Source organism: Leguminivora glycinivorella, chromosome 10 (genome assembly GCF_023078275.1).
Source record: "Leguminivora glycinivorella isolate SPB_JAAS2020 chromosome 10, LegGlyc_1.1, whole genome shotgun sequence".
In the NCBI taxonomy this organism is placed as follows: Eukaryota; Metazoa; Arthropoda; class Insecta; order Lepidoptera; family Tortricidae; genus Leguminivora; species Leguminivora glycinivorella.
In genome coordinates this window covers 19,097,742-19,112,027 of record NC_062980.1, presented here as the reverse complement: position 1 = coordinate 19,112,027, position 14,286 = coordinate 19,097,742, and the positions used below count along the sequence as shown (strand labels likewise).

The 14,286-nt window shown below is 37.0% G+C and overlaps 1 protein-coding gene across 1 annotated transcript in view; it reads left to right on the top strand.

The window, feature by feature from the left end:
• The window catches only part of LOC125230274 (BMP and activin membrane-bound inhibitor homolog), a 97,530-nt gene that overhangs the window by 65,359 nt on the left and 17,885 nt on the right, over positions 1-14,286 (top strand). The window contains exons 2-3 of the mRNA XM_048135386.1: positions 4,402-4,570; positions 12,874-13,031. Of these exons, the coding sequence (XP_047991343.1) occupies positions 4,402-4,570; positions 12,874-13,031 (327 nt within the window). The remainder of the gene's footprint in view (positions 1-4,401; positions 4,571-12,873; positions 13,032-14,286) is intronic.

Here is a 14,286-nt window from a genome sequence, read left to right as displayed (position 1 = left end):
AAGGTTATTGACATAATTATGTGGACTCCCGGCCGGTTAACAGATTCGAGACGCAAATCAAGGAGCGTTAGCAACTTAGCACCTCATTGAGCCGTGACTCGTGCCTGTGACGGATCGGCCCCTCGGATTAACTAAACAGCTCAGACGTCCTTCATGACAGATGTGGCCTGCCGCCATTAAACGGGTTTTTATTCCATTTTGATTTCAATGTTCTGAAACCAATGGCCATAACTTTTGCATAATTGCTAAGGGGCAGTTTGCAACCACCTGTTGTATATATTTTTTGTTAATTTATAAAAAGGACGGCAAATGCAATTAATAAATTTCATTCAAACATTAAGTTTCCCGTGGTCGATTTTGGTCATTTTACGATAAAACTTTTCGACATGCCCGTTTACTTGCACTAAAGATAAAAAGCACTTTCCTTTATCTTTCAGCATTTTATCCCAGACTTCGAAACGTCTCCGACTCATTAGTGTTTTTGTCTCGCTCCGACCTCGCTTCGTCCCGCTCGCTCTCGTCTCCGGGGGCCATTTATCAATTCCAAATAACATGCCGGGCCCTTTTCTCTTCTGTTTATTTGTTTTTTATTTACCTTATCCTTCGGTGTTCCTTTTATATGTTCCTTTTTGAGTTGAAATTGATTGTAAAGCCGGCCTAATGGCAGCCGTATTCTAATGTAAGATGCATTGATAAGCTCTCCAATGGATAATTAGTAAATGTTTTCTCAGACATGGTATAAACATACGAACCAGAAATAAATTTGAACAATATAGCGATAAAGTTTATTGTTGATACTAGACGGTAAGACTAACATCATAAACTCGACGGCGGCAATAGAATCCCTGTTCAATAATAAACGTACGCGCACTGCAATTAATGAAAGCAATTTTGCGTGCAAAAGCCATTAAAGTTCGCTATTAAAAGTTTCCAATTTCCTCAGCGCAGACTGGGTTATTAGCGGGCTGCCCCTTTAGCCCGTCCGAATTCTTTTTGTTTTTCTTGATTATTTATTTATGGTCCAGCTCAGAATCCCGACATGTGACTCGATTCGGGTCCTATTTTTTACTCGGTGACAATTTGGGTACTTTCATCGAAGCGGCCAAATTCCTCGCAAGCCAGTAAAGCCTGCTCATAATTTATTTCAGTAATTTCCAAATTGCCGTTTAGAATCTGATTACTGTTGCTCGTTAAGGTCTGTGTTTTTATCTGGATTCTCGATCGATGTCCCACCGTCAGCGGCTGAGTAACTAATCATCCGAAAATTAGACTTATAAAAACGATTCCGTGAACGAAAGAGATATTCTTAAAGATCGGCCTCAAGGGGGGTCCACCAAGGAACCGCTCTCGGTCCTCCAGAGCAAATAAAGCGGCGTCCCTCTGAAATTAATTTCGTTTTGTTTCATCGTCTGGAACCGAAGCATTTACATTGAATGAGGTCGGAGGCTGGCTCGTATATTTATGTAGGGGCCCGTGGAGTATGACGTGCACATTATTCATACACGATACACGGGCTATGTTTATTTTTGCCAGTTCATCGGCTCGTCGTCAACTGGTTCTGCTGCCGAAAGCTTTTTGTTCGGTATCATCGTTATGATTTCACAATTTTCGTGAACGTTCGCCTAATGGGTTTTCAGGTTTATTTACAGCATTTTTATATCAGCATTGTTGATCATAGCGTTGTAACTTAGGTGTTACATACTGGATCATTCATTATATGTTATTGCACCAGAACTGTTAGTCAATTTAATTATTTGCCATCATCGCAAAAATCTCTATGTACTGTAGCTAGTTATCAACGCTACCAAGACCGCCATACCCTACGGTAATTTATTAAATAACTAGCGTACCGTACCTACTTAAAACTTTAAAGCCTACAAATACTTATGGACACTATGTCCAGAACTGTAATTGGGTATTTAAGACCCAATCAATCTTAACTACTAACAAACGCCTTCATCAAAATCTATGTGTAACTATTATTTTATAACCACTGCTTGATCGTTGTGAAAACTAACAGCTTAACCGCTTGCACAAATCGAGCTATAAATCCTACGAAAGCTATCAAACTTTATAGCAGTGTCACACGTCGTGCTGACGAGTATCATGATTGCATTTGCAAACATGACTCTTCTAGCAATCGCACTAAACCGCTTTACTATCAATAAAACAACTGAAGACTTTACAGCATGTCAATTTCACCGTGGTGTTTCTTCTGTCACTGTCTATGTTGTGCCACAATATTCAATAGATAGCGTTAGCAGTAAACAACATTGTATAGAACCTACATCGCGTTTACGGAGTTCCGACAATAACTACTTTTTTTAATTATACAACTCTGAATATCTCTCTCTTTGGCCTTTGGTCCCAAAGAGTAGGTACTCTCTATTACCATTGCCTTTCGTGATACGAAATAAGTACCAAAATCTTGGCAAGAGCACAGCTCTTATAGTTACTTGTAAGGGAATATTTCTCCAAGATTGAAAAACAACGAGTACTCGGGCTTACGAATGACGTATTGTCTTAGACCGGATAAATATGAGGCTCGCTCCCACAGAGCCTGCATTGACTATCATTTTATTGTAAAATGTATTCTCCCTAGCATACGTTGCGTATTTATATGTAGCAGCTTGACTTTAGACCTTAGTACATAACAATTAAATCGATAAACCAACTTTGTTAGTTCATTCTTTGGAAATATCTATGTAATTTTACTAATATCAAAATCGCAAAACTACGAACGGTAATAAACAAAAGCGTTAAACCGACGATTTATCGTTATTGGATCGCGTGACAAAACCTTTTGAGTTGTGACGCACCTCAATTTATCGCCCTAAATCTACTAACTATCAATTCGGTAGTAAAACCACCAACTTTATGTCTGCTTGGTTTTAGATGAGTAAGTGTCAGTTGCACCAACCACACTTAACTGACGGATCAACGATCAACCTCCCTCTGCAGTGAAGTATAAAACTGCGTGAAGCAACAATAAAATGTAGTGAATGTCGCCGTCAAGCTGACAATCATACGTGGCTTAGCTTCATTCGAGACGAGAAAAAATGACAGGTACTCGAGACGTCTCGAGGCCCGAATGTAAAGTACGACCTGAAGTGAAATGCAACTTTTTACCTTGTGCTCGGTCTCATCGCGAGGCGGTGGGGACGGTGTCGAACGGCGGTCATAAATTATAACGAGATAAAGCGATTTAACCTCTCATTCCAACGTAAGCTGGCAGCGACTTTGGCTAGTTTTGACAGCCTCATGTTATTTAAAAGCAATTCGTCATTACAAAAAAGTCAGCGCGTTTATGTATCTTGGGTCATTGATAACCTGCGAAGAGTGCTATGGCTAACTTCGACAAGATTTGGAAGAACAGAGGAATCCGACGTCAAAATAAAGTGCGATTATTTCAATAATCTCGATATTTGTGTACTTATGGACTTGGACCCCGAAAAGTTTTGATGTGGCTAAGATTGACGCTATTGAGATGTGGTGCTGGCGAAGACTGCTACGAGTATAACTTGAAAAGCTAGAAGAACTAACAAACATCTCTATTTTGCAAGAACTGAATATCACCACACGGCTCTCTAAAATATGCCAAGAGCGACCCTCAGATTTTTCGGACACATTATGAGAGCACCAATGCATAATATGGCGAATTAATGGTAAACATTCTTGGGGTGGGGCTCGTAAGAGATGGTCTGACTGTGTGAAGAAATCGTGTGGCGACAGCGTATACTGTGCAGTCCACATGGCTTATGACCGCGTTCAATGGAGACACGCTACTTGTGGTCGCGAACCTCGGCAATGAGGAAACGAGGAAGAAGAAGTTATTTTAAACGTTTAATTTCAATGACATTATGATTTAATACATGACATTTTAATTTACTTAACCCGTGCACAGGCGGGGAAGTTAAAGGATTAGGTATTATTTTCAAGACTATAATTGTAGTTTTCTTGTAAAAATTTGATTTATGTTTATTTCAAATAAGATTTTTATTGCTCTTACGCATTTTTTATGATAGTGTGGTGCAATAAAAACTACTAATCATATTGTTGTTTATTGTTTTATCAAAATTTTACCATTTATAAAAAAAGACTCGAGACTCGAGACGACTCGAGACTTTGGGCTCGAGATTTCTCGAAACTCGAGACTTCTAATAGGTCGAGAAATCAGAAACCCTAGTGGCTTACTTCACTTACTTGAAGACCCCTTACGCTTCAAGTGCAATAAATATGGTTCTTGAAATTTTGATAAAATCATCTCAGGTCACTGTTGGGTCTCATTCCACGTCTCCTAACTCCTAGTCTTTGACTTTGTCTCCAATCAAATCCGATCAGTACACTTTTATTATGCTACAAAGTAAAAATATGTTCCTGACCACAACTTTTTCTTTCCAGAACCAAAAGTCGAGGTGTCCGAAGGCGTGCGGTGTTACTGCAACACAGCGCAATGTGTCAGCACGGGCTACATGTGCCGGTCTACTAAAGGAGGCGGATGCTATAGCGAGCTGCCGGCGCCGCGCCGCCACCACGCACGCCACGGGTGCCTTCAGCATCTTGCTGACACGTAAGTTATCGAGAACAACAGCTGGTTGCACCAGCAATCCAATGCTGGGATTCTTGAGTCATCAAAATGTCAGCTTCAGTATTATTTATCATTTGAGAACTACTTCCAGCTTCTTGCATAGATTGAAAAGCCCCGAACTTAAAAAGCTTCATGAGAATATCAGTAGCTTTATGCGAATCATTTGGACCTCCTTTTATTAGGTTCGGATTGCATGGACCACATTTTTTTCTTTTTGTCTTTTCAATGCAAAGTAATTCTTAATTTTCTTGGTAACTTACAAACCTGTGAAACACAACAACATGGCTATAATTACACAGAACATGCATCATCTTTACGCCGCAACATACACAAATGGTGATAGTAATGTTACAAACGATTACTTAAAGTTGTAAAACTGTCCAGCCGTTAATGCCTTAGTGATATTTGATACCTGAACTGAGAATAGCTACTATTAGCGGACTGCTAGTGGTAATTTATCTTATGTATCGCCGAAGTGAAAAGTTTATCTTATATTTTCGTTGATAAGGAACTATGTAAATAATCAAATTAATGTGAGAGATAATTAATAGCACTTTGTAATAGAAGTAAATGACATAGCCATGTTTAAATTGGTCGTCGAGCTTATCAAACACATTCAAATGATTAATGTCATAAAACGTCTGAGATGTGTACGTTTATTTATAATGATGATTGTTTACTAATAATGTAACCTCTTACTTTCTTTAATGACGCTATAGAAGCAAACAATCATTAGCCAATAAACTTGAGATAGGATTGTAAAACTACACGGTCGCTAGTAATTTATGAAAGACAACGCGCACCATACATCAGTCAAAGCCGTTTCATTGCAAGCAAGATGGAAAGTCCAAACATGCTCACAAATAAATAAGCTTCGGATATGTTTATAGTGCTCCTATAGTTCTCATAATGATGTTTGTTTTAATGCATAATATATGAACGCCTGTCGTAAACCGCCTTCAGAAACCTGTCTTCTTTATTAGTATAATCGTCCTTCTGTGTTACAGCTTGTTACTTCACCCTGTAGTTGTATACTTAGGCCTCATTCCAGCTGTCATCATTATTTACAATACGCTTTTCGTTATTTAAACTCTAATTAAACTTCATGGGTCATATACAATGAAAACGACGAGATTCCTTGTCGTTGTTCCTAAAGATTTTATCGTTACTAATTTTGCTTCGCCGAATTAATTAGACTGACATGAGATATAAAATAAACCACCACGTCGCGTCGGTAGCATTCCTAAATTTATTACGCTTCATTTTAACTTTCTGCGTTAATGTTTAGTCGATTCTAATTTACACAAATTTTCCCCAGCAACTGTATTTTATAGCGTATTCATTATGATTTATTTTACATTCTCCCGGCTTAAAAATTTCAAACAGATCCGTTAGTACATAATTTACACATTTTCTTCTCTGCTGCGTGATTTTTTATGCCGTCTTTTTGATTTATATCATAGCGCGTTTTCGTGACTAGTAACGTGATAATAATTAATATTAATTCGTTGTTGTACACGAGAAATGCATTGTCATCGATCATGACGGCAAGATTATGAGTGCCCTCAATCAATTTATCTTTCGGCGTCCCGAACCAGCTTTCATCGCCAGTTGTCGAGAAATGAGGTGTTGCTTCATTTGATCGAACACCATTGTTACTGGCTAATCTATTAATTACATTGTTAGGGACATTATTACAAATTTTCTTGTTTTGTAACATAAGGATCAAATACCGATAACAGCATTCGTCTGTTGAAGAAATGACCCTGAAGTCGTTTAATCTACTACGGTCTTTTATATCTAAAGGCTTATTTAGACCAAAGCCTTGATTGTTTTGATCTCGTTCTCAAAAGATCTTTATAAGCTTTTCAATTAAACAGTTCACGTTTTTTCCCATCTAGCGGAATAGTAATTTCGTTTTAGTTGAATTATTAATTACCCGTGCCGAAGAAGGCACGGAGGTTTTTATTTAACTTTTTTATACTGAAATTACCCGCTCACTTGATTATCTTATTCGGTGAGCTGCTGTATAAAAGACAAAGGTTGTATGTCTTTGTTAAAGGCATAGAAACTGAAGGCTTTTTGCTCTAGGGGGGTAAAGCGGCTGCCGTCCGCTCCGAACCTGTTCAGGTTTCGTATTCCTCTTTTGCCGACCTCTCATCGCTTGTATCGGATCTACCAACGAAAGCGCAGTCTCTGAATGCTTATATGTGTTACGGGTCGGTTATACTGGTTCGTGTGCGTCGAGCGCTCGCTAAGTTAGGAATAGTTCAGCGTCTCAACTCCGGCGCATGCCCGCTTTTATTTGCTTTAAATTTTTATACCTTTTTGGCAATCTCGGCCATTATCTCCGCTAACGATCGGCGGTCTTCGTTAACATTTCGATTTTCAAATTGAAATTCTTGCGTATAATCGCTGCGTTCAAACGGCGAGCGAGCTCTATGTATGGTGATTTAGAGCATATAAAAGCCTTCGGATCAAGACAAATGGGACATTGCAATCACATTCTACTTTTAACTTAATTGTTTATTTTTACTTTTTCTAGAAAGATAAGACAGCTGACTTTATAGACTATTTACTTAAGTGGTGCTGATTTCGAGATCCTATGTGATCAATCGTAATTTTTTAATAATGCAATAAAGTTATTAGCTTATTTAATTTCTACTATATTAAGGGACCTAATTACCGTCCTGTCTGATGTAGCTCCATCACATTACCGCACAAAGGCCTCTCCAAAAGGCATCAAGATCGGCCCGCGCCCGATTATGTCATGTTGCTCCGGACGACCGTAATGTTGAATTAAATGGACGTTGTCTTGTTCTTCATGCTTGTAATGACCATGTTTTATGTTATCGGACAATTTAAGGAATGTACATGGAATTCGCATTAGTCTTTTGACAAGGAGGGGATTTTCTATTACTCTGAATGCTGATATTTTTTTCACATTTATGACATTTGGTATGGACTAGGTCCTAGCAAGCATTTTTTGCATTTGAGTTGTTGTCCCGTAAAAGAGTTGACGAATTTAAAGAATCGCACGAAGCATAAAAAGAAGATTGCTAATTTGTTACCACTAGCGAATTCTCTCACGCTACTGATGAAAAAGAGAATCAATATTTATTATCGTGTGGCAGATTTAAACGCGGGTCAGCGGCCGCGCAGCTGCGCTATCTGGGATCCTGACCTCTGCCTTATCGACGAACGAGGACAAAGATTCATACACTATTATGTACATTTACATAGACAGGGCTAGATCTGAAATGGCAAGGATTGGTCACGTATTGTCAACTTCGATTTGAAAGACTTGAAAGGTCACTTCTTCGATTATGTTCGGTGTTATACAGTTGGCGGTTGAATTTGGGCAGTCGGACAAAAGATAAATAAACAATAAATTCTGCTCCTTAGGATCACTTGGTTTAGCAAAGTTTTAGCTAAGTCAGAGTCACTAACAATAATATCAAAATACTTTCACAAACATTTGAAAGTACATCTTATCGAAATTGCATTTAGATACTTTACTATATTTGCGTTAGTCATTTGACATTTTCCTAATATCAAATGTCACTACCAGGATTTAGGTATTTTCAATATGTAGATTAGACGTTATCAATACTTTCACGGAATTTCATATCTCCATTACGATGTCTTTGTTCTCAATTCTAATCTTGATTAAATTTTACTTCCTTTCTTATTTTACGTGTAACGCCATTTCAATATAGCTTTTAATTGGCATTAAAATGCACGCCAATCTTATCTCCAGCGCTTTTTATTTATTTACGCTAAAGATACTTTCTTATCTACTCGAATCGAGTGCTCTTAATGAGGCTGATTTTTTTTACTTTGCATGTAAACCGACCGCTTTATCATTCTCGTTAAATACTTTGAATTTCTTGTTTTACTTTATTAAAAAAGCTTTAAACAGCCAGTATAATAATTATTTTGCTATCAACATCTGCCTATTCACTTGTTGATGATAAAGGTTCTTTATAGCCGCTGCTTAATGGAATATTAATTAATGTTAAAGAAACTTACGAGCACATGTACCACTAAACAATATAAAGATCTGCACGCAACAAAAAAAAGTCCAGTACCCCATCGCGTTTCTGCCGGCGATTTTTCGCGATTATAAACTGGAACAATCCCGACGTTCTCAGTCATGTTATTAAAAAAAAACTTTAATTCCTGCCTTTTTAATGTTTACTCATGCATCGTTTTATGCGTTTTTTACGTTGCATGTTCTCGGATGATTGGAGGCCGCGGGCTGCATTAGGGTTCTTTTTTTGGGGTCTCTCGAATTTATTTAATGTTCGCCTCCATCCTTTTGCGTTTCTGATAATTCGTTCGGTCCAATTTGCCAATCAATAGTGACGTAATCTATTTTATGTATTCTGATCCCTAGATGGTCGTCATCATCATACCTACCAACGAGATTTGATGAGTTCTGGACGTTCTGGAAATGGTGAAAAAATAGCACAAAACTTCGACCACATGAATTTATTAATTCGAGATCTGCCCTTTAAAGTACAGCTTCTTGACTCATTTTAGCCTTTAAATATTCCAAAAGTAAACATTCACGTTTCAACTGTTCGAAGTGTTCGCTATCAAAATAAGTTATATAATTTTATTCATTAACCCAAGTTATCTCACTGTCAGTAATATTTAAACAACAAACCAGACGTTCCGTTATGTAACTAAGGCATTGTTTTTTATGTCACTGTCATAAAACTAATTCAGTTCAAGTGACAACAGACAAGCTATTAGGGCTTGTAACATGCACAAGGCAGACAACCCGTCACTTATTAATTACTATACATGCGCTCATATGGTTCAGCCAGTTAAATTGATTTCGTCTAGTCATTTTAGAGGTCCATTAGTTTGTGATAAACTTAAAAATATCAACAAAGACTAGGATAAGAGTTTTGAATGATTCACGGTTATTTTCATTAGACTTATATTGACCAGGATATAAACCGTGATTATGATGCATGCAACTGCGTCGAAGATCAGGAGCTCGACAAAAATCAAAAAGGTGATAATAATCACTGTCTATATCTCAGTCAATATAAGTGTAATAAAAACTAGGATGACTGCAAAATGATGAAATAAATGCGTCATCTAGATTTGATTGATGATATAGTCTATTTACACTCACTGTTTTATACAAACAGTAGGTATACTATAATAGCATGCCTTTGCCTTTATTAGGTATTTTGTTTAATTCATTTGTAATGGAATCATAAATAAGTATTAGTTCATGTTTATTATCATGATTTACTTTTATAATGTTGAAACAATAATCAGTTAAATATTTGTACATAAATGCAGCGAATTCACCCAAAGGGTCATTTATCCACTTTTTATAGCGAAGTGCCTGTTTTTAAAGCACTATTGCCTTTAAAGAGCCTATAAAGGTTTTATTTAAAGCCTACTGCGGAATATACTTGAATTTCGAATTTCCGATCGTCTTTTTTGTCTTCCAAAAAAAACGATTCCTTTGCAGAGTCACGTCTCAATGCGGCCGGCCCATTGTCTTCTTTATTTGTTCTTATCTTTCGTTTACAAAACATCCACTTTTAGTGCAAGCCCCTTTCTACTTAAGACTTTATAGTTTTAAAGAGCTTGATCGTATCTCTAAAGATCATCTTTTACTTGATTAATTGTATTCCTTTGGAATCTCATGTTGATTAAATTTTACTTCGGTATTTTCTCTTGTACCGATAAGGGTTTGTATGCGGGACTTGAATTTTTGTCATAACATGGTTCTGTGATTTGTTGTACCTGTCTGTATTTGAAGTGGGTTACAGCCTGAGGCGTAAGTATCCTTTTAGAGAGATATTCATAGTTAAAATTATTCCCCATAATATCTAAAAATTCTTGACGTGTATTTGGCCGCTGGGCACGACAATACATCAACACTGTCATGCTTTTAATCAGGATACCTACATATTTAGATATTACATTCTGGCTATAAAGTATTAAATTACGTAGATATTATTACAGGAACTTAGTGTTGAATACCCGTTATTGTCCTCAAAATCAATGATTAAAATAGGTTTTTCCTGTGTCTAGTTTAGGGTATAAGACACGCCTCTGATAAATAAAAAGAAAAACTTTACTTTTTTTTTCAAATCTAAATTTTTTTGGGAATACCGATGGGCCCCAATATGAGCGAAACAGCATTCTTAACCAAGAATTTGCTGACACGGAAACCATCTTTGACACAGCAATCTGAAAAATTCTAATGGACTAATAAAAATAATAAAGAAACCGCGAATAGCCTATAGTTCCCACGAGAAAGTCGCTGATTCTTTGTATTTGAAATTATGGGTTGTAAAGATGACCAAACTAGACCAGTCCAACATAGATATCCTAATATACAAGACAATTCCAATTTTACCATAGATCCCGTCTGTGTTTAGTTTGCACTAACTTAGTAAGTTAGTTATTTCATAATTTTGTTTATGTATGGGATTTAAAAATGTATTTTTGTCTTCAGAATCAGACTAACAAATAGGTCTCTATACTGGATATGTAAGTAAGTAGGTAAAGAAGATTCACTAGCTCTAATGTCCTTGTACTTTGAACACCATCACCGAAAACATGTTGAAAGCAGTAAATATCTGTTACACTACATCATTCGAAAGTATCAACGTGAAGTTAGCCGCAAACACGACGCGTTCTGCGTCGGCCATCTTATCGCCGGTGCGATTCACGTCCTTGAAGCGTAAACACGTGCTGTGCCAGTCGATTTTTCAGTCCCTAGGTAAGTTATTTGCTATAAAATAAATAAGTTATTTTACCCGTTACCTAATTATATGTTATTCTGATATGTGCATTGCTGTGAGAGTGAGCTTTAGGTTTCCGCATTTATATCTGAGAATAAGCTATGAGCGATTATGTTTGCATTTGTCAGTCCCTAGACCGTCAGGCCCTGGTTATGTAACTGGCTAGGGACTGACGTTATGGCTAAGGATTGCCGATAGTATGATAAAGGTGGAAACAAAACGCAATTTATTTCGCATTTAGGCTAAACTATATTTCTAATAGGTAGACATAATTATGATTTGCGCAAAATCATTTAAAAAATCTAATTTATATAACATTAATTTTAGAACATGTCGCCAAAAAAGAAAAATTCGACATCGAAAGAAGATAAGGCTAAAATATAATTAATGTACGTTTGACTGAATTTTTACACTGAACTATTTACAGGACTGTTGTAGCTGTTAAAATGTAATAATAAAAATCATTTAAAACAGAAAATAGGTGGTTTTATATAAAAAAAAATTCTTAGCGTCAGTCCCTATCCTCGGCCGTCAGTCCCTAGAAAGCTAATATCAGAAAATTGTAAATATCTCCTTAAATACTAAAAAAATCGGCTGGCCCTTTTGGATGTATCGTACGTGGTGTCATACTTACCCAATGGGTGATCAACTTTTGCGTTAGCATTAAAAAAACACTGACAAAATCTGTCCATAAGTAAAAATGTTAAATATTTACTTTATTACCTACTTTGTAAATATGTATTTCACAACGACTCAAAAGACAATGGCAATAAGTTCATGAAAAACTAAAACTTGTGCATTTCGTATTCTTACGTAAAAGACTTCAAATTCCTTTACTACAGTTAGTACGAACACTTACGTCCTTTACGACCGGGATGTGTGATTTTGACAGGCGCTGCGCCAACGCATACAAATTGACCACTTCGTTTGCAAAACACTCACGGACTCTGTTCTCACGCTTATGTAAATAAATTAAACAATTTCGACACTTAAAATAAACTATTGTTTTATTTTTCATGACAGTTCACTTGAAACAACGAACCGTGTTGTTACATACCTAAGGTTGATGTTGCAAACGTTAAATTGGCGGAACCCAACCCAAATAATTTTAGTACATAATTGGTTTTGCTTTGTGTGTTTTTACTAACGAAGACGAGTTCAGTTTGAGAGACGATAATTACAAGGCCTTGTATTTTTGATGATTTCAATTACTTTGTGACGATGCCTCGACGAATTTGAAGATGTTTTAGTGACAGCACTTGAAGTACACAATTGTGTAACGTAATAGTGATGTTTCATGTTTTATATTCGTGCTGAATCAATGAATCAACTTCAATATTTTTAAAATGTTTTCCGTCTATTCCAAATCGACTTTAGATTGGCCGAGATTATTATAAATTCCTTATGATTCAAACACCATTAGGTACAATTTTCTTTTCTAACGTCCTCATATGTTTCATCACAACACCAAATATTAATAAACCACCTTCTCATTTCCAGGGCCGAGGAAGCAGTGTCCCGTTGCCAGAATTCGCCATCAGCAGACGTCAGACCACCCTCAAGGGAGCATTCTCTGCTGTTATGCTGCTTTAGGGACCTGTGCAACCATGAGGACAGTCCGCTGGCTCGGGCTGGGTTCAATCTGACGCATGATTCAGGTGAATATCAAAAACATTGCCTCTTTCAGTTCTTCAAATTTTGAGGATAGCGTTTCTGTTCTATGTCCGCCAAGTTCATTAAGAATCGGAACCAAGAAAGGAAGGAGGATTGAAGATTCGCACTTCGGCTAACTACGAGTAAAAACACCAAAATTGCGGATGTCCACATCCACACTTCGTAGCAATCGATAATCACCAATGCAACATTGAGACTGATTGTTTTGACTTTAGGAAAATTGGCGTTCCCTTTAGTGCCTTTATATACATTTCTATAGTAGTAGTTTCACTAAATGAATCAGACTGTAAAAATATAGAATTCTTAAACAAATAGGCACTTAATCATAAACTAGAACGTTCCTTTGCTAATCCGCGAATTGATAACGTGCAAGTCAATCAGTGCTAACCTGTTGTACTTACTTGCGTGACTTAAACTTGCTTAAATGATTCCCTTAAATGATTCCCTGATCGAAATATCACATTACTTAAATCATTAATGCAGAATTTAAGGATGACTATAAATCCAAAAACCTGGGTACGTAGCCGAATAGCACAAACGCTCACGAAACTAAACGCTATCCTATCGGTCATGCGTATTGGCGCGACAGAGCCAAACTACGTGTCGCGGCGTTTCGTCTTCGTTTCGCGTCGCAGAAATGCCATACGGCTAACGGCACCAGATGCTTAACTCATAATTCCGTGGACAATGTCATTTTTATCTCCAGCTTGTCTCAAATGACGTAAACCGACTTGAGTCAGCCATCACTCCGGCTTACATAAGACAACAACAATCTTTGTTCTTGGTAACTGAAGCTTCTTCGACATATTGGAACTGTGAATTGTTTTCGAGATCACTGTATAGTTCGTTATCATAATATTTTGGTTGAATAGCTTAGGATGAGGTAAAGTAATAGAATGCTTGAGCCATGCGATCATTAGTCTTATGTAATCCAATAGGATTTTGAACAGTTGTCTTCAGTGTTCAGTAAGTGATAAAAAGTAAATTTTACTACAAGTAGCTACTTAGCGACATTAATTTAGCGACAAAGCTGTCATTGGTCAAAAACATATAAACTCCAGTACTAGTAGTACTAAACACGTATTACCACAAGTTCTGTCTTTGTTTTTATAACAAAATTTTGTCCTTGGTCCTCGCCCCTCGGATTATAAAATAAAAAGAAAACCTACCAAATGAGCCCAAATCTTCTGAGCATCTGTTAACACATGACCCTGGGTCTGAAGCTGAACTTTGAAACAA